We start from the raw sequence: 19,899 nt of genomic DNA, 5'->3' as shown, positions 1-19,899 counted from the left end.
CCCCATCTGAATTCTCATTCTTCAAATCGAATTAAAGCAGGTTAGTTACAATTAAGAAAGGCTTCATCTTTATCCTGTTTATCTTATAATGACATTAAAAGCGGGTTAGCTTCCTCCGGTCAAATCATTCCTCATCTTTCTCGCTAATTTTTCAAAAAATTAACAAAAAAAAAATCAAAAGTCAAACTCTGTCCCTCTCTCTCCCTCCCTTGAGGCGCAAGCAACCGCACCGGGTCGTCGTCAACTTCTCACTTCCGTCCATTCATCATTCAATAATGTAAGATCGCCCTTTGACCTTCCTTCAGTGGCGAGGCCCACCCCTCCGCCGCGCCCTCGCTATCCCAGTCGTCGTCGCCGCCGCCACCGTCGTCGCCGACGACCGTCGCGTCCCCGACCGGTTCCCACCAAATGTCCACTTCGTCGGCTCGCCCCCCGCTTCTAGAAGCTGGCCGCTCCACGTGTGCATGCGCTAGCCTGTATAAGTAGGAGCGCAGCCGTTGGATGACCGAGTCCGTGGGCTCGACAGCGAATCCGACCAACGCCTCGCGCCGCCGCAGCAGCTAATTTGGACTCCGCCAGCTTCGAATCTTGACGGCGGAGGGTGGCGGAGCTCGGGCTGCTCTTTGACCGGAGGAGGGGAGAACTCCGGTAGCTGAACGCTTCTTTGGAAGCGCGATAATCGGTTCTCGCAGCTCCCGGAATGCCTCGCAACGGAGGTCGGAGCTGCGAAATGCGGCCTTCGATCGTCAACCTCGCTTGCGTTTTCCTGGTTCTCTTCAGCTCCTCGTTCTCGCCCTCGCTCGGCGATCCTCGGGTCTCGGAGGCGGGGATTCTGTGCCTCCAATCCAACGTCACGTCCACCGCGAACATCGTCTCGAACTTCCTCGACGTCATGCGGAAGATTGCCGCGACAGTTAACGAAGATCTCTGGGCTAATGATTCCGTCACCTCTCCGTTGCCGGAAATCTACGCCCTGGCTCAGTGCCACGGCGACCTGAGCCATGACGATTGCCTCCTCTGTTTCGCGCAGAGCAGGACTATACTCCCTCGATGCACTGTCTTGAATACTAAGGGGCGGTTGTATCTCGACGGTTGCTTCATAAGGTCTGATTACTATAATTTCTTTAATGAGACCATCGATCCGCAGCATGACATGGTCAAGTGCGCCAATCAGTCCAGCGTCTCGGCCGATCAGCAGGCGAGGCAGCAGTTCGCCGATAAGGTCGACCGGGTGCTGACGAATGTGTCGGCGGGTGCGCCGGAGAACAAGGGGTTCGCCGTTTTTGGAGAGGCGAGGAGGGGAGGAGTCGCTGGCGTTTATGCGCTGGCGCAGTGCTGGAACACTCTCGATGAGAAGGGGTGTAGAGAGTGCTTGGCGAATGCGATGATCAGGGCGAGGAACTGCACTCCTGGGGAGGAAGGGAGGGCTATGAATGCCGGATGTTTCATGCGATATTCAACCCAGAGGTTTTATACTGTCCCTACAGATGGTGGTAAGAATCGAGTGATCTTGCAAGTTAGTCTGCACGATGTTCTAGTTTTCTGGTTCTGATTTTTCAACTGAATTGGGATAGCTGTAGTCTGTAGTAGGTTTTTTTTGGCCTCTTAATTGCTATAGCTTCCGGTTTCATGTCAGCAAAGGATGATCTTTGTGTTTTTTAATAGACTCGTTGAAGCTTGGGATCATCATTGCTATTTCTTTATCCGTTGCTGCTGCAACTTCACTTCTTATCGTCGGTGCTTATGTTGGATACAGAAAATTATCCAAGAAAAGAGAAGGTAAATGTGAAACTAAAGAGGATATTTCTGTTTTAACTTTCTCTTCAAACATTCTCTAATGCCATCCATCTTCTTTGCCTATTCTCAGTCCAGAAGAAACTCTTTGGCGTTCCGGAAATTGTAAGGAAGTCGAATCTGAATTTTAATTACGAATCGCTTGAAAGGGCTACCGACTTCTTTGATGAGTCGAGGAAATTAGGCCAAGGAGGAGCTGGATCTGTATACAAGGGGATCCTCCCTGATGGAAGAATTGTTGCAGTAAAAAGACTGGTGTTCAACACTCGTCAGTGGGTGGATGACTTCTTCAATGAGGTAAATTTGATCACTGGAATCCAACACAAGAACTTGGTCCGCCTTCTTGGTTGCAGCATTGAAGGCCCGGAAAGCCTCCTAGTTTATGAATATGTTCCCAACAGAAGCCTCGATCAAATCCTCTTTGGTAAGTTACCCCACGCTTGCTGCTCTATTCTGCATCCGAGATTAGTGGAGCTGGTTTCATAAGTTGGGCCTCTACCAAAACAAAACTCTTTAGCTTTTAGCTTCTCCAAATTTGTTCTATGATGTTAATCTAGTTGCTAGCTTCATCTTGCTCCAAAATAGTACTTTTTCTTGCTAGTCTTTTCTAGGCAGTTTTTTAATCTCATTCCTGATAAGTACTCAATTGCAATAATGTAACTGATAACAAGACCTGGTTGCCGTTGCAGTCAAGAATGCGATCCATGTCCTGAGTTGGCAGGAGCGGCTTAATATCATCTCCGGAACAGCTGAGGGGCTGGCATTTCTCCATGGACCTTGTGGAGTGAAAATAATACACAGAGACATCAAAAGCAGCAATGTCCTTCTTGACGAAGATCTCACAGCAAAGATTGCTGACTTTGGACTTGCTCGATGTCTTGATCCAGAAAATTCTCATCTCAGCACCGGTATTGCAGGGACACTGTAAGATTCTGGTCTTTTTATTTTTTTCTCCTTTTGTTTCAATTGAGCCAGTTTAGATGACATCTTCATGTAGAGAAGACTGGATTGGCTATTTGAACCGCCATGTATTATGAGTTCAGAAGATGAGCATCTGATATAAGGCTTATTGTGGGGATGACCCCTTCTTTTCACTCTTTGGCAATTTCATCTTCTATTACAGATTCTGCAGAACAGATTTCTCTCCTTCTGAAAGAATAATTTTGCAGGGGTTATATGGCTCCAGAGTATCTTGTTAAGGGACAACTAACAGAGAAAGCAGATGTTTACGCTTTCGGCGTGCTGGTCCTAGAAATCCTAAGTGGTAGGAAGAACAGTATCTTTGGGCAGGCCTCAGGTTCAGTTCTGCAATCAGTAAGATTCATATACCTATCCTCCTGATTTCAACCTCTAGAATATGCATGCCACATTTGCAAATTTCTTCTTGTCTATGATATAGAGTTGGAATAAATCCTAACAAGTAACATCTTCTCGAACTTCAAATTGAGAGTTTTCTGGCTACTCTTTTCTCTGTACTGGAAATCTTGTAACCCTCGTGAACCCCTTCGTGGCTTTACATATCATGATTCAGCTGCACACGGGCTTTATTTAATTTTTTTTTTTGGTAAAAACACACGGGCTTTATTTAATTCATCCCTTCACAATCTGGAGATAGTCTGTCTTTTCTGCTGAACACTAGCAAAGTTTCTAATGACTTGCTTCGACTTTTCTGTACTTCTCAGGTTTGGAAGCAATATAAATCAAATAGACTTTCTGAATGCATTGATCCTGCGTTGAAAGGCAAGTTTCCCATCTCAGAGGCATTGAATGTGATTCAAATCGCGCTTCTTTGTACCCAAGCTTCCCCAGATTTACGACCATCCATGTCTGAAGTAGTTGAGATGCTCAACGACCAGGAGTGCATAGTTCCCATGCCAACGCAACCCCCATTTCTCAACAATAATGCAATTCCAGATGACTCCAGTGGAAGCTCGAACACGAATACTGGGATCACAAACCAACTGACAAATTCTGAAATTTCCTCCGCTTCCACCATAAGCCTCCGGTGAGATGGCCTTTTTGGCGGAATCAACTGAGCCAGGGGAGGCGACGTAATTTTCGGACATTTGAACAGGACCACTATTTATTCTTCAGCCGCATGTTGTGAGATGGGCATATGGTCCTGTGAGAAGGATTGCAAGGAGTCCAATGGTCAGTAATGCTCGAGCGTTTCTCGAACCCCGATTGGGAAATCGGGATGAGAAGATCTGCGCAGCGAGACAGGGTAAAGATGCGGCTGCTGTGCAAGAGATTGCAGAAGCTCCATGGTGCATCGGTCATGTCTTATGCTGGCCGTTTCCCACTTAATGGAGTCGGAGGAACTCATGTACATATTCTTATTTTATTTATTTCTTTTATTCTCCATTTTCTCTTATTCTTGCCAATTCCACTCAATTTACACAGGAAGTACGGTGACTCATGGAAACAGAATCACAATTGTGTAGGAGTTTGTGCTAGCTTCTTTCATGTCCTGTAATCTCATAAACGAAAAGCAAAACCCTGAGATTCTGCCTCTTTCGTCGGAAATCTTCTAATTAGCACTTCCACTTCAGTTTTTCTCAGAGCGATGGTCTCTTTTGCCATGATGAGGATGGATGAAATCTTGAAATGATCATCTAGACAGCTTGATGTACTTCTCGACTTTTTCCTATATATTTCTTGGTTTGAAGCTGGCATTTGCGGTGAATTGACTAGCAATTTTTATGAGTCAACCAGTACTACACAGCACGACCCCAGGTCGAAGAAACAATGTGAAAGTTACTCTGCAGTCACTTATTCATTGCAATTCGCTTCGGATGGTCCTAAAGTGGAGATCATATGACCGTACCTCTTCCCCCTATAATTATGGCGGATGCATTTGTTGGTGAACCTCGAGAGTCAGGAATGGGTCCACGAAGGGAAAACTCCCGGCGAAGACCCCTTTCTGATTAGGCCACGCCCTGATCAAGAGGATTTAGGGGGCTATTTCATGATCGCACGCGCCACATCATTTTCTGCACACCCCTCGACAGGACCGTAGTGGTTGCTTTCCAGCAAAGTGGGAGAGGAGAAGCTCGTGACTGTTCCCTATAGAACTATTTGCTACGAGATCCTGCTTGCTTTTGGATCATCGCATTGAACTCGAATTATCAGAACCGGAAGCAAAGAAATAATCTTAATCTCGACGATAACTCTTCTGCATCATAAAACTGCAGATCTCTAAAGAAGTCTAGATCAATGTCCTGTGAAACTTTATTGCCGGACACCGTGAAATTGGTTCCTAGTCACTTCGGCAAACAAACAGTCTCGGTCCCAGAATTTCTGATAGTCATTCCACTTTTGCATTAAGGATTTTCAGCTGCTACTAATATGCTAGCAACTCTACTGACAAGGTAAGTTTGTACTACACACTCCAGATTTGTGTGAGCAGTCAAAAGACAATTCTTTCATTTACTTGTGCAGTGGAAGTCACACCTCAGTTTATCCACTTCCATCACACGTGTCTCTCTCTTTCGATCGAAGGTTCGAACTATGAGCACCGCTTTTATTAGGTCTTCACAGCTCCGGCGCTCCTAAGAAGAGGTACCAGTTGACCTGCTTGGTGTTTCTGAGTGACCTCTGGCGTTGCAAGGAAAGCCGACATTAAAAGATTAGTCATCAAACAACACCTACGTTGCATCTAACCTCTACCAGAGATTCTCTTGAAATCAACAAAGAAAAGAGAGACAGATGATTAGCCACGCAATTAAGAATTTACAATTGCAGCCACCGATATTATTTCCCCTAATGAACACATTAGGTACTGTTCTCAGCCCCGTCCAATCTGCCAAAGCCGATTGAACCACAGCTCCGTCACCTTCAAAAGGAAATTCAGATGGTTGAACAATGTAGTGTTAACGAGATCATGTTCCACACGAGTTCTTCATCCTGTAGATAAAGCGATCATTTGCACAGTCGCAGAAATATCAATAAATTACAGTTCAAAACTCACGGTTGAAAGAATCAAAAGATACAAGTCTTTGGGGGCTAATCGAGCAACTGTGGGGGGAGATTCTTAACTGGCTTTTACGCATGAACAGAATGCTATACCAGCAAATATGCTTAAAAAAAAAGTTATCTTTGCTTTGTCGACAAAATCCGCCTCCAAATAGTTAAGAGCAAGATGGTTTATATACTCAGATCAAGGTCATATGCAGGCAGTTCAAGAGGGTAGGAGACGCTCACCTTCCTTGTCCAGCTCGACGACTTTGTAACTCGCCCCGAGCTGTGTTGACAAATGCTTGACCCTGTGGCAGTAGCCACAGTAAGTTTTGCTGCACAGGAACCACAAGGTCAGTAAGATTGAGACCTCTCTGCTTCTGACCCTATATAAGCTATCGCAGAACTCTCATTTTGAGCTGCTGCCACTTTGGGTTCTGCAACAATCGAGTCCTAACAGAACACGGTATAGTATCCGGCAACAGTAATCTCTTCGGTCCGCTAGCAATTTTCTCATTACACATGGTAGTTAAGCGTTCATAACTTGCATTATCAATTCAGCAATTGGCACACAAGATCATAGCGAAATTCACTGCCACAAACATCTACTTCAAAACCTTTTTTTTTTCCTCAAAATTCAAATCCCATCGAAAGTGCTAACTTTGCTAGCAATTTTTGTCCTTACAGATGGCAGTTTAACGTTCATTACTTGCATTATCAATTCAGCCTCGCACAGGAATTCCGGTCAAAATATTGATAATTTGTCGAACCCGGTTTAGTTTTTCAAAATTCCTCTACTTTTTAAAAAGGATTCTCACAGAATTCAGGCATTTGCTAGGAAATGGTCATACACAGCAGAGTTCTTCACCTAGAAGCTATGAAATTCGGATTGCTTGATTCTTGGACCCCTTGTCACAAAGCGAATCGAACGTGATTGACATCCGTCGATCTTCCAAAGCTGACCTCATTTAGAAATCGCAGACGCTTATGACTAGCACAGAACATGCGCCATCCATTATTTATGTAGAGAGCCACGGGCAATGAAGGTCACGAGTGGTGCGCCCAGGCCGTCTAAGTTGAAAAGTGGCGATGCTAAGAATTGGTCTTGGTTGAGACAGTGTCTCGAGTTTGATTGAAGAGTGTTATGGAGCCAGGAACATCGGTGAGAAAAGCTAGTCATAGAAAGATGCTATTGGATTCCAATATTAGGATTATGCGATGTTGAGAATTATTTCTTGTGGTGGATAGGACTTGGTTGATCAAGATTTGACCTCTCTATGGCAACAAGCAATTGAGTGCCCACCACTGTATAAATGCTTAAAGTCAAGATTTTAATTTCAATGCGGAAAAAAAAATCTGAAAAGTAATTATCGTAATACTTGCTAAAAAGTAATGAACACCCCCCAATTAAGAGAAATCAATTTCAAGATAGGTGAGTTCTAAATTCAAAAAATATATAAAATGTTGTTTACATTAGTGTCAATGCGCCGGCCTTTACCACATAGAATAATCTGCATTTATAATAGCAATTTTTAATCAAAATTAATTGGAAGAATTACAATAACAAATCATAAAAAAAAGTTTGGGACTAAATGGGTCAAATTAAAAGGTAGATCCATACAATGTGTTACGCCCCGAACCTCGAGCGCGTGCCCATCCCTATCTAGTCGATAATAATTTACGACTTCCCAGGACAAGTCGCCGACCCTTTCCATTTTATTGCACATGCGGAAGCGAAAAGAAATCCCCTAACAGTAATCATCTCGGGATAGAAAAGCAAGACAATAGATTCATAAACAAACATGCTTTTATATATACACCGAATCTTGTACAAATCTCTATGCCAAAAGACTACAAAAGACTGGCATTCTAAAAAGAAGCGGTCCTAACTGACCTATGCTTCCGATCACCTCCTCTCAGCTCCAGGTCCTCCACTCGACGACCCTGAAAATGTTGTCCCACAACGGGGTGAGATATCATCTCAGCGAGTCTAAGCTCTAAACCCCAATTAGGAGGGAAATACGTCCAAAAGTGTCCTAATCACACAATCACACAATCAATGAGACTTAGCTCGTCTCAGATCCACCCTGCAGGTCAGTACAATTTATATCCCATACAACATAAGAGCATGAGCAACAATAAGCTCCAATAACTGAAACACCACACTCAATTAATCATGCGTTCCTAGTTTTGATCTCGGCATATAACATGGCCTACTCTCTGTTCGACGGTCTTCTAGCATTGCTAGGCATCATCTCATCTCATTGAGCATGGCACGTCTCTTTATCAGACGGCTTTCCCGAAGAAGCATAGGGTTCATAATTTATTGCGACTAGGGGTGTGCAATGGAAACCGCCTGAACCGGGACCGGACCAAACCGGATCAGACCGGCTGGTTTTGGGTGGTTTCCACGGTCGGCAGTCCGGTTCCTGGTTCCAAGGTGGGAACTGGACCAACCGGACTGACCGGACTGACCGGATCGGATCAAATTTTTTTATATATAATTTATATACATATAATATATAAACACATATAATATATGAATATTATATATAAAACTTGTTGCAATTGAAATTGCAATTGAGGTAACAACCTCTTATGTGGCCAAGAGACCACCAAAGCTCTTAGAAAACTTTATTTGTTAGTTTTATCTTCTCCTCGATGTGGGATAAGGCTCTAGGAGTTTCTCATGCTCACTCTCTCTCTTGCTCCCCTCACTTGCAAAGGACAAGGCACTTCAAGCCTCAAAGAGTCTGACATCGACTAAACATTCAAAGCATAGAAGTGAGATTGTCTATAAAACCTAAGCCAAGCACAAATTTTTCTCAAATTGTTCATGGCTTTTATGCTTAAAATTAAGAGTGAAACACATACATTATAATTAATATTCATGCAAGTGAAGTTTGAATATTTTGCATGTGAAAACATGTGTGAGTAGTTTTATTAGATCGCCCAGAACCCGAATTTGATTGATCGATCCGGGAGCATGGTCGTTCTTAATGAATGGTTGTTATTTAGTGAAAAAGAAAGTGCCGATCCTATTGGACCGACTGACCGGACCGGAACCGATGGTTCGGTTCACGGTTCCCAAAATTGGGAACCGATTTTCCCGGTCCGGTTCCCGGTTCCACCTTGGAACCGACCCAACCGGAACCGATCACCCCTAACTGTGACCGGCTTCCCATTGTCCAAGGGTATCCCAAATATGGATAACGTCTAGCTCAACAGCTCAGGACGATTTCTCTTAACCAACACACGATCATTCAAATATGGCCCAGGGCACTGTGCATTGCACTCAAATGCTTCAATTAAAATGGTGAGCTTGGCCTTTTTATTCGTATTAGAAATTCACATGAAGTTACTTGTGTGTGGGTATACGATTAATTTGACCTCGAAAAATTGATATTCTTCCTTTTGAAATCCCACTATTTCAAATAGTACAAAAAAAAATTATTTTTCGGTGCCAAAACCCGACACGTGGGATTTTCTAAATAAGTATTGGAAATTCACAATTTTTGGAATTAAATACCAAAGATCCAATCGGCACTCAATTTGCATAATTTAACACTCAATTGTAGAAATTAACCACACCATTGCAATCAGCACAAAATTCCGGTCACCGGCTATTCCGGCCTAATTTCCGGAAAATATTTAATAATTAAATAATTATTGAAATTAGTTAAATAATTCAATTTAAATTCTAAAAATACTAACCTAGGCCAGAATCATTTAATTAATAACCAATACGGACTCGGAAAAATTCCCGAACCCTTCTAGATAAACAGTACAATTTATCTAGGCCTTAGCTAAACCATACTAACCACCTAACATGCTCAAATAAATAATTACATTTCTAATTTAATCTAACTAATCACCTAATTCCTAATAAAATAAATCTAAACACCCCTTAAACGTCATTAACCTACTAAGCAGAGTTTATAGTATAAACTCACCGGTTAATCACGGAAACCGGTTCACCGTGATGACGACGCGACGATGGCCGAAACCGAATTTTCGGCATCGATGGACTTGGGACCGGGCCTAAAACGGGCCCAACACAACTCAGCAAGGTTGAGTTTTCGGTCTTGGCTTCGCAGGGCTGCTGGTCGCGGGCTTGGGCCTTTCTTCATGAGCCCAAAATGGGCTGAACTTCAAATGGGCTAAACCAACTGAACTTGGGCCTGAGCTTGGGCTTCAAAATCTGCTGGAGATGGACTTAAAATCACTAGACTGAAGAATTCGCTGGATCCATGGGCTTCAAAGGCTGGACTGAAATGTCTCTGCAGATGGGCTGAATTGAGCGGGCTTCTAAAAACTTGCGTGGGCTGAATCCTAGGAGCAACAAAGAAAGAGAAGCAGCAGCTTCGACGGGCTGGGCTTCTTCGGCTGAGTGGCCGAGTGGATTGCTGGGCCGAGACGCACGCGCAAGAGGAGAAACGGACGAAGCAGCTGCTGGCGAGTGCTGAGGCTTTGGTGGAGTCTTTGTGAGTGGAGGGGCGACGCGCGCGTTTAAGGAGTCGCGGGCGTGAAGACCAAAGCTGAGAAGTGTTCGGTGGACTGGGGCTTCGTGGAAGACGGTCAACCAGGGCTTCGGTGGTTCGTTTGTTGACTGGACGAGTGTGGTGGCAGCCAAGAAGCGAAACAGAGATGAAGATGCGTGAAGGGGAGGCTTCGGTGGAGGCGTTGGACGACTCTCGGCGAAGCAGATTCGATCTTCGGTGTGAACAATCAAAGCAAGTTTGGAGAAGCTTTGACCGAAGAAGCTGAAGACGCAAGGCTGAGGGGAGGAAACATGATGATGGCGTTAGATGATGGTGTATGTTGGATGATGATGATGGTGGTGGGAAGACAAAACTCAGTGGAGATGGGCGAGGGCAGCAGCAAATTGGGTCAACAAAGGGCTTCTGTGGGTGTTGTTGACTGAGGAAGCTGCAGGCTTGAACGCGTGGAGAAGCAAGCTGTTTCGGTGGCTTCGCTGATACAAAACTCGTGGTCGGCCAAATGAAAATGAAGACTCGGCAGCTTGCAGGCTTGAAGGTAAGGCGCACGAAGAGGGGTAGGGTGGATAAACATGTAGAGGAAGCCAAGGAGGGACCCAATATCTTCAACCCTTAGCCATTGCATTAACTCACTTGTCTCCTAATAATTTCCCACTTATAATTTCTCTAAATTAACCAATTTTGAAGCCCAAAATTGCTCCCTCTCATAAAGCTCCGAATTTCCATTCTTAGTCTTCAATTTCCTCACTCAATTTCCCGACTGAGATCCACTTTCACGGGGAAAAATCCCGAACAATTTTTTATAAATATAAACCGACACTCAAGTTTTCTGACTCTGCAGTCCAAATTTCTCTTAATTTTCCATGACGCCCATATCGATTATCCGTAAAAATCCCGGAATCTCTGAAAAATCTTCGGAGAATGAGTCGATGTTCCTAAAATAGCTTGTGACACCTCAAAATTTTTGATTTTTGAAATCGGGTTCAAATTCGTAGTTATTTTCAATTCGGCGCGCTTTTAGAATGACCTAGTCTATTGGGTAGTTTTTAGGAATTTTTAGTGCAACTGACCCGTGATCGATTTATCTTGAGTTACAATGTACATCTTTGACACATTGACGACTCTCGATTGTCGTGAAAATCTCAATGTCTCAAATACGGACACAGGGTACCAAAAACGATAGAAAATCAATTTAGTGCCGATCAATGAGAATTTTGCAATCAGGTGAAATTACCTACATTTTGATTACCTATTTCAGTCGAATCGACTTATCTCTGATCTCTAATTGATTTTTAAGTGTGCCGTAATGACCCTTGCAAATTAGTGCGGTTGAGCAATCGATTCATGATCGAATTCTCAAGTCTTTTGCGTTAAAATCCCTTAATAATTTTCCTAAATAGTATAGTTATCTCTTGAGTGATCGGCTCAGAAATAACACTATGACGCGTCAACGAAAGACCCGATTTATTCAATTGAAATCAGATTTGAAAAATTAGGATGTCACACAATGAGTTTAAAATTTTTTTAGTAATTATCTTAGAAATTGAAACCCACCCAACAGAGTCCATTCTGATTTTTGGAACGAGGAATTGGCCAAAAACTAAACCTAAGAACCTACCTTTTTTTTTTTTCAACTTCTTTTCTTTTTTTCCTTTTTTTTTTTAATTAGGAACTTATCACCTATGTAGCATGGACACGCGACACGACACGAGTGTCCGACACGACACGACACGCCGACACGTCATTTATAAAAAATAGAAATTCCGACACGTTGCGACACGTCGTATATTAAATAAATATTTTTATTTTTAATTAATTTGATACAAATTCATAAATAAATAATTAATTAATTAAAAAAGAGCCTATAATAAATTTATACTAATAATATTAACAAATCAATTCATTTGAAATTCGAAAGATATATTCATAATTAATGCGAAATATTCTTTTAATTTTAACAAAATTATCAATGAAACCAAAAATTAATAAGAAATTAAAATCAATTTATTTAAATAAATCCATAATTTTCTACCATAACTAAAATTTATCATTATTCAAAATTTTTTTTTATTTTTCGAAATCATTTTTAATTTTATTTATTTAATTTTCCGATTAAAAAACAATCCCCAAAAATCCAATCCTTCTTTCGTTCGTCCTTTCCTCCGCCCCACGTTTATTTTAATTTTTCCCTCCCCCACTGGGATAGCCCCTCCCCCTCTCTCACGCCATCAGTCCTTTTTATTTTTTATTTTTTTATTTCTTTATGAAAAACCCTAGCAGCGGCCGAGCCCTTTTCCTATCCTCCTTGCCGCGCCGCACGATCCCCTTTCCTTCTCTCCTCTTCCTCTCCTCTCGTCGCCGATCCATCGCAACGCTGGCGGCTCTCACCTCTCTCCGGCTTTCTTCGCCGCCGCGGTGGTCCGTTCGTGACTTCGTCTCGACGGCGGGAGTTTGCCTTCTCTTCTTTCTCTCTGTTTGGCTCTTTCTCTAGCCGTCTCGCCGTCGCGGTGGTCCGTTCGTCGCCGTCTCGCCGGCGCCGCGGTCTCTCGCTGTCTCACCGGCGCTCGCGATCTCTACTCCTCGCCTCCCTCGCCTCCACCCTCCATCAGTCTTCCGGACACGCGTGTTGATAAAAGTTGACCGCGTGTCCATGTCCGACGCGCTCCGACACGTGTCGGACACGACACGTAAGCATGGACAACGTGTCCGTGCTTCATAGCCTATCACAGTCCTCATGTCAATAGGGCCGGAATCGAATAGATGAGATCTATTCATTTCAGCTTTTGGATTGAACTGACACGATTGCCTACCCCTATTTTCAAGGAGGGATAAGGTCGAGACAAGACCACCATCCTTAAATTTAAGAAGCGCAATTATTTTTGAGCTAACGGGAATACTTACTTCGACATTGGTGCTTTCTCCAAGGACTAGCGGAGAAACCATCTCTACATCAAACTAGCTTAGATGCTCTCAAAACACTGACATTTCCGTTCAATAAATTACTCATCATGTGCGCTAATACGTTGTCCGGAAAGATAGAAAACAACAATAAATAATGAACGGAGAGATTCAGTGATAATTTAGCATGGACAGTCCATTCTTGGTTCTTTTTCTATTTAAAATTCCTGATTCAACTGCCGCGTTTCTTAGTCATGTCATCCCTTGCACTAGTAATCACAGTTAGGGTCCTCTCTCTCTCTCTCTCTTAATTCGAGTATTGTACCAACTCAACTTATGTGTCAACTTGAATATTCACTTTTGTGTCTTGACTTGAATGTCCACTTTGTCCATGTTCATTCCTCTGGATTGAACCATAAAAGTTAACATCAAACTTTGCATTGCTACATCACAATGCTTGCGTTCTTTTGCCTAGAGAGGGTGTTGAGAATACTCTAGTGCCATTTGTTGAGAGTGCGGCAAAAAACCCGACACTTTCATCCGAGGAAGTCATTAAGAAGGAGCTTTCAAGTTTGACTCCGTCGACGTATCTAGTTGGATCCATTTTTATTTGAAAGTCTAAATCAGTAAGTTAGAAGATAATTAGGATATATTAACCGTTTCACATCATACCAATTTTTTCAAGCTCGCATGTGCATCTTAATAAAAGCAAAAAAAAAAAAAAAAAAATCTTATTCTTTCAATTTGGTCAATCCTAAGGAATGCATGCAAATCTTGCTATACATATATGCATAGGGCATCGCGGCGATGATAGATTGTAGGCATGGCTTTTATCTTGAGTGGGAGAACGTCGTAACTCAGACACCAAATCTGTCGACATCTAGTTACTGCACCTCTTCAGCTTTCCTTTTTTGGTCTCACGAGCAAGAAGCATTTCAAAGGCCGGCTCAAAAAAATTCATAGATGCACACACATTTTCTCATCCATTCCTTGTCGATTAGACTCCTTACCCAAAAATGATACAAACAGTTCTCGAACTACTTCGTTCGAATGCGATGTCAAGACATGCTGGGGAGCAAATTAAAACTTCACTGAAGATGGTACCGGTCTTTTCAGAAAGCCGTGAATTCGAGACACACCAGGGAGCAAACTCCCGACTGGGGTATCCCAGCCTGCACGCCCGTCATCTCACGGGAGAGACTTCCTAGTTTCCAACACGTTGTGGGGCCTGGTCCCATCCGAATTATCGGTCTTCAAATCGGAATAAATAGTTAGAATTTTAAGCGGGTTAGCTCCTCCAGTCAAGTCATTCCTCATCATTCTCCGCTAATTTTCCAAAAAACATTCAAAGTAAACCGCGCCGGCTCGTCTACTATTCTCACTTCCGTCCAATCATCATTCACTATAAGATCGCCTTTGAAAGCTCCTTGATACCGCGAAAAGCTCGAACCGAGAGAAAAATCGAGGTGGTAATCCGGTTCTCCGGTGGATTTCGCCTCGGAACGGAGGTCGGAGCTGCGAAAATGCGGCCTTCGATCCTCAACCTCACTTGCGTTTTCCTGGTTCTCTTCAGCTCCTCGTTTTTGCCCTCGCTCGGCGATCCTCGAATCTCGGAGGCAGGCATTCTATGCCTCAAATCCAACGTCACGTCCGTCTCGAACTTCCTCGACGTCATGCAGAAAGTTTTGGCGAAAGTCGCTGAAGATCGCTGGGCTAATGATTCCATAACCTCTCCTTTGCCAGAAATCTACGCCCTGGCTCAGTGCCACGGCGACCTGAGCCGCGACGATTGCATCCTCTGTTTCGCGCACAGCAGGACTTTACTTTTCTCGATGCACCATCTTGGATACTAAGGGGCGGTTGTATCTCGACGGTTGCTTCATAAGGTCCGATTACTATAATTTCTTTAACGAGACCGTCGATCCGCAGCACGACCTGGTCAAGTGCGCCAATCAGTCCAGCGTCTCGGCCGACCAGCAGGCGAGGCAGCAGTTTGTCGATAAGGTCGATCGGGTGCTGACGAATGTGTCGGCAGTCGCGCCGGGGAACAAGGGGTTCGCCGTTTTTGGAGAGGCGAGGAGGGGAGGAGTCGCTGGCGTTTATGCGCTGGCGCAGTGCTGGAACACTCGATGAGAAGGGGTGTAGAGAGTGCTTGGCGAATGCGATGATCAGGGCGAGGAACTGCACTCCTGGGGATGAAGGGAGGGCTATGAATGCTGGATGTTTCATGCGATATTCGACTCAGAGGTTTTATACTGTCCCTACAGATGGTGGTAAGAATTGAGTGATCTTGCAAGTTACTCTGCACGAATGTTCTAGTTTTCTCGTTCTGTATTTTCAACTGAATTGGGATAGCTGTAGTCTGTAGTAGATTATTTTTTGCCTCTTAATCGCTATAGCTTCCGGTTTCTTGTCAGCAAAGGATGATCTTTGTGTTTTTTAATAGACTCGTTGAAGCTTGGGATCATCATTGCTATTGCTTTATCCGTTGCTGCTGCAACTTCACTTCTTATCGTCAGTGCTTATGTTGGATACAGAAAATTATCCAAGAAAAGAGAAGGTAAATGCGAAACTAAAGAGGATATGTCTGTTTTAACTTTCTCTTTAAACATTCTCTAATGCCATCCATCTTCTTTGCCTATTCTCAGTCCAGAAGAAACTCTTTGGCGTTCCGGCAATCGTAAGGAAGTCGAATCTGAATTTTAATTACGAATCGCTTGAGAAGGCTACGGACTTCTTTGATGAGTCGAGGAAATTAGGCCAAGGAGGATCTGGTTCTGTATACGAGGGGATCCTCCCTGATGGAAGAGTTGTTGCAGTAAAAAGACTGGTGTTCAACACTTGTCAGTGGGTGGATGACTTCTTCAATGAGGTAAATTTGATCAGTGGAATCCAACACAAGAACCTGGTCCGCCTTCTGGGTTGCAGCATTGAAGGCCCGGAAAGCCTCCTAGTTTATGAATATGTTCCCAACAGAAGCCTTGATCAAATCCTCTTTGGTAAGTTACCCCCCACTTGCTGCTCCATTCTGCATCCGAGATTAGTGGAGTTGGTTTCATAAGTTGGGCCTCTACCAAAACAAAACCCTCTAGATTTTAGGTTCTCCAAATTTGTTCTATGATGTTAATCTAGTTGCTAGCTTCATCTTGTTCCAAAATAGTACTTTTTCTTTCTAGTCTTTTCTAGGCAGTTTTTTAATCTCATTCCTGATAAGTACTCAATTGCAATAATGTAACTGATAACAAGACCTGGTTGCCGTTGCAGTCAAGAATGCGACCCATGTCCTGAGTTGGCAGGAGCGGGTTAATATCATCTCCGGAACAGCTGAGGGGCTGGCATTTCTCCATGGACCTTGTGGAGTGAAAATAATACACAGAGACATCAAAAGCAGCAATGTCCTTCTTGACGAAGATCTCACAGCAAAGATTGCTGACTTTGGACTTGCTCGATGTCTTGATCCAGAAAATTCTCATCTCAGCACTGGTATTGCAGGGACACTGTAAGATTCTGGTCTTTTTATTTTTATCTCCTTTTGTTTCAATTGAGCCAGTTTAGATGACATTTTCATGTAGAGAAGACTGGATTGGCTATTTGAACCGCCATGTATTATGAGTTCAGAAGATGAGCATCTGATATAAGGCTTATTGTGGGGATGACCCTTCTTTTCACTCTTTGGCAATTTCATCTTCTATTACAGATTCTGCAGAACAGATTTCTCTCCTTCTGAAAGAATAATTTTGCAGGGGTTATATGGCTCCAGAGTATCTTGTTAAGGGACAACTAACAGAGAAAGCAGATGTTTACGCTTTCGCATGCTGGTCCTAGAAATTCTAAGTGGTAGGAAGAACAGTATCTTTGGGCAGGCCTCAGGTTCAGTTCTGCAATCAGTAAGATTCATATACCTATCCTCCTGATTTCAACCTCTAGAATATGCATGCCACATTTGCAAATTTCTTCTTGTCTATGATATAGAGTTGGAATAAATCCTAACAAGTAACATCTTCTCGAACTTCAAATTGAGAGTTTTCCAGCTACTCTTTTCTCTGTACTGGAAATCTTGTAACCCTTGCGAACCCCTTCGTGGCTTTACGTATCATGATTCAGCTGCACAAGGGCTTTATTTAATTCATCCCTTCACAATCTGGAGGTAGTCTGTCTTTTCTGCTGAACACTAGCAAAGTTTCTAATGACTTGCTTCGACTTTTCTGTACTTCTCAGGTTTGGAAGCGATATAAATCAAATAGACTTGCTGAATGCATCGATCCTGCGTTGAAAGGCAAGTTTCCCATCTCAGAGGCATTGAATGTGATTCAAATCGCGCTTCTTTGTACCCAAGCTTCCCCAGATTTACGACCATCCATGTCTGAAGTAGTTGAGATGCTCAACGATCAGGAGTGCATAGTTCCCATGCCAATGCAACCCCCATTTCTCAACAATAATCCAATTCCAGATGACTCCAGCAGAAGCTCGAACACGAATACTGGGATCACAAACCAACTGACAAATTCTGAAATTTCCTCCGGTTCCACCATAAGCCTCCAGTGAGATAGCCGTTTTGGCAGTATCAACTGAGCCAGCGGAGGCGATGTAATTTTCGGACATTTGAAGAGGACCACTATTTATTCTTCAGCCGCACGTTATGAGATGGGCATATGGTCCTGTGAGAAGGATTGCAAGGAGTCCAATGGCCAGTAATGCTCGAGCGTTTCTCGAACCCCGATTGCGAAATCAGGATGAGGAGATCTGCGCAGCGAGACAGGGTGAAGATGCGGCTGCTGTGCAAGAGATTGCAGAAGCTCCATGGTGCATCGGTCATGTCATATGTGCTGGGCTGTTTCACTTAATGGAGTCGGAGGAACTCATGTACATATTCTTATTTTATTTATTTCCTTTATCCTCCATTTTTTCTTAGTATTGCCAATTCCACTCAATTTACACAGGAAGTACCGTGACTCATGGAAACAGAATCACAATTGCGTAGGAGTTCATGCTAGCTTCTTTCATGTCCTGTAATCTCATAAATGAAAAGCAAAACCCTGAGATTCTGCCTCTTTTGTCGGAAATTTTCTAATTAGCACTTCTACTTCAGTTTTTCTCAGAGTGATGGTCTCTTTGCCATGATGAGGATGGATGAATTTTGAAATGATCATCTAGACAGCTTGATGAACTTCTCAACTTTTTCCTATATATTTTCTTGGTTTGAAGCTGGCCTTTGCGGTGAATTGACTAGCAATTTTTATCGGTCTACCAGTACTGCACAGCACGACCCCAGGCTGAAGAAACAGTGTGAAAGTTACTCTGCAGTCACTTATTCTTTGCAATCCGCTTCGGATGGTCCTAAAGTGGAGGATTAGTTCATTATTTGAGTAGATCCAAGTAGACAAAATAGTGAACTATTACAGCATTGATTTTTGCGGAGAACGTATGACCGTACCTTTCCCCTATAATTATGGCGGATGCATTTGTTGGTGAACCTCGAGAGTCAGGAATGGGTCCACGAAGGGAAAACTCCCGGCGAAGACCCTTTCGATTTGGCCACGCCCTGATCAAGAGGATTTAGGGGCTATTTCATGATCGCACGCGCCACATCATTTTCTGCACACCCTCGACAGGACCGGGTAGAGGTTGCTTTCCAGCAAAGTGGAGAGGAGAAGCTCGTGACTGTTCCCTAGAACTATTTGCTACGAGATCCTGCTTGCTTTTGGATCATCGCATTGAACCGAATTATCAGAACCGGAAGCAAAGAAATAATCTTAATCTCACGATAACTCTTCTGCATCATAAAACTGCAGATCTCTAAAGAAGTCTAGATCAATGTCTTGTGAAACTTTATTGCCGGACACCGTGAAATTGGTTCCTAGTCACTTCGGCAAACAAACAGTCTCGGTCCCAGAATTTCTGATAGTCATTCCACTTTTGCATTAAGGATTTTCAGCTGCTACTAATATGCTAGCAACTCTACTGACAAGGTAAGTTTGTACTACACACTCCAGATTTGTGTGAGCAGTCAAAAGACAATTCTTTCATTTACTTGTGCAGTGGAAGTCACACCTCAGTTTATCCACTTCCATCACACGTGTCTCTCTCTTTCGATCGAAGGTTCGAACTATGAGCACCGTTTTTATTAGGTCTTCACAGCTCCGGCGCTCCTAAGAAGAGGTACCAGTTGACCTGCTTGGTGTTTCTGAGTGACCTCTGGCGTTGCAAGGAAAGCCGACATTAAAAGATTAGTCATCAAACAACACCTGCGTTGCATCTAACTCTACCAGAGATTCTTGAAATCAACAAAGAAAAGAGAGACATATGATTAGCCACGCAATTAAGAATTTACAATTGCAGCCACCGATATTATTTCCCCTAATGAACACATTAGGTACTGTTCTCAGCCCCGTCCAATCTGCCAAAGCCAATTGAACCACAGCTCCGTCACCTTCAAAAGGAAATTCAAATGGTTGAACAATGTAGTGTTAAAAAGATCATGTTCCACACGAGTTCTTCATCCTGTAGATAAAGCGATCATTTGCAGAGTCGCAGAAATATCAATAAATTACAGTTCAAAACTCACGGTTGAAAGAATCAAAAGATACAAGTCTTTGGGGGCTAATCGAGCAGCTGTGGGGGGGAGATTCTTGACTGGCTTTTACGCATGAACAGAATGCTATACCAGCAAATATGCTTAAAAAAAAAAGGTTTCTTTGCTTTGTCGACAAAATCAGCCTCCAAATAGCCAAGAGCAAGATGGTTTATATAC

General features: G+C 43.2%; 2 protein-coding genes and 1 long non-coding RNA gene across 4 annotated transcripts in view; 2 read left to right on the top strand and 1 right to left on the bottom strand.

Moving 5' to 3' along the window:
- Nucleotides 1-217: 217 nt before the first annotated feature.
- Nucleotides 218-19,899, top strand: part of LOC104418014 (cysteine-rich receptor-like protein kinase 1) — a 20,026-nt gene continuing 344 nt past the window's right edge. Inside the window, exons 1-6 of one of the 2 annotated variants that reach the window (XM_039303812.1) lie at nucleotides 218-1,493; nucleotides 1,666-1,779; nucleotides 1,868-2,218; nucleotides 2,484-2,718; nucleotides 2,964-3,108; nucleotides 3,477-3,603. In XM_039303812.1, coding sequence (XP_039159746.1) covers nucleotides 701-1,493; nucleotides 1,666-1,779; nucleotides 1,868-2,218; nucleotides 2,484-2,718; nucleotides 2,964-3,108; nucleotides 3,477-3,603 — 1,765 coding nt within the window. In that variant the 5' untranslated portion in view covers nucleotides 218-700. Of the gene's footprint in view, nucleotides 1,494-1,665; nucleotides 1,780-1,867; nucleotides 2,219-2,483; nucleotides 2,719-2,963; nucleotides 3,109-3,476; nucleotides 4,356-19,899 lie in introns of those variants that run through there. The other variant, XM_010029225.3, reaches the window with a different exon arrangement.
- LOC120289194 overlaps nucleotides 7,541-19,899 on the bottom strand; it is an 18,986-nt gene continuing 6,627 nt past the window's right edge. Inside the window, exon 2 of the long non-coding RNA XR_005547108.1 lies at nucleotides 7,541-7,695. This is a non-coding gene — a long non-coding RNA (uncharacterized LOC120289194). The remainder of the gene's footprint in view (nucleotides 7,696-19,899) is intronic.
- LOC104418023 (cysteine-rich receptor-like protein kinase 42) lies at nucleotides 14,605-17,960 on the top strand. Its single transcript, XM_010029235.3, is given in 9 exon segments — nucleotides 14,605-14,974; nucleotides 14,976-15,271; nucleotides 15,273-15,421; nucleotides 15,595-15,708; nucleotides 15,797-16,147; nucleotides 16,413-16,647; nucleotides 16,892-16,956; nucleotides 16,959-17,035; nucleotides 17,367-17,960. Coding segments are annotated over 9 exon segments (1,917 nt in total). The 5' UTR covers nucleotides 14,605-14,671; the 3' UTR covers nucleotides 17,694-17,960.

This window comes from Eucalyptus grandis, chromosome 2 (genome assembly GCF_016545825.1).
Source record: "Eucalyptus grandis isolate ANBG69807.140 chromosome 2, ASM1654582v1, whole genome shotgun sequence".
Classification (NCBI taxonomy): Eukaryota; Viridiplantae; Streptophyta; class Magnoliopsida; order Myrtales; family Myrtaceae; genus Eucalyptus; species Eucalyptus grandis.
This window is presented reverse-complemented; position numbering and strand designations above follow the sequence as displayed.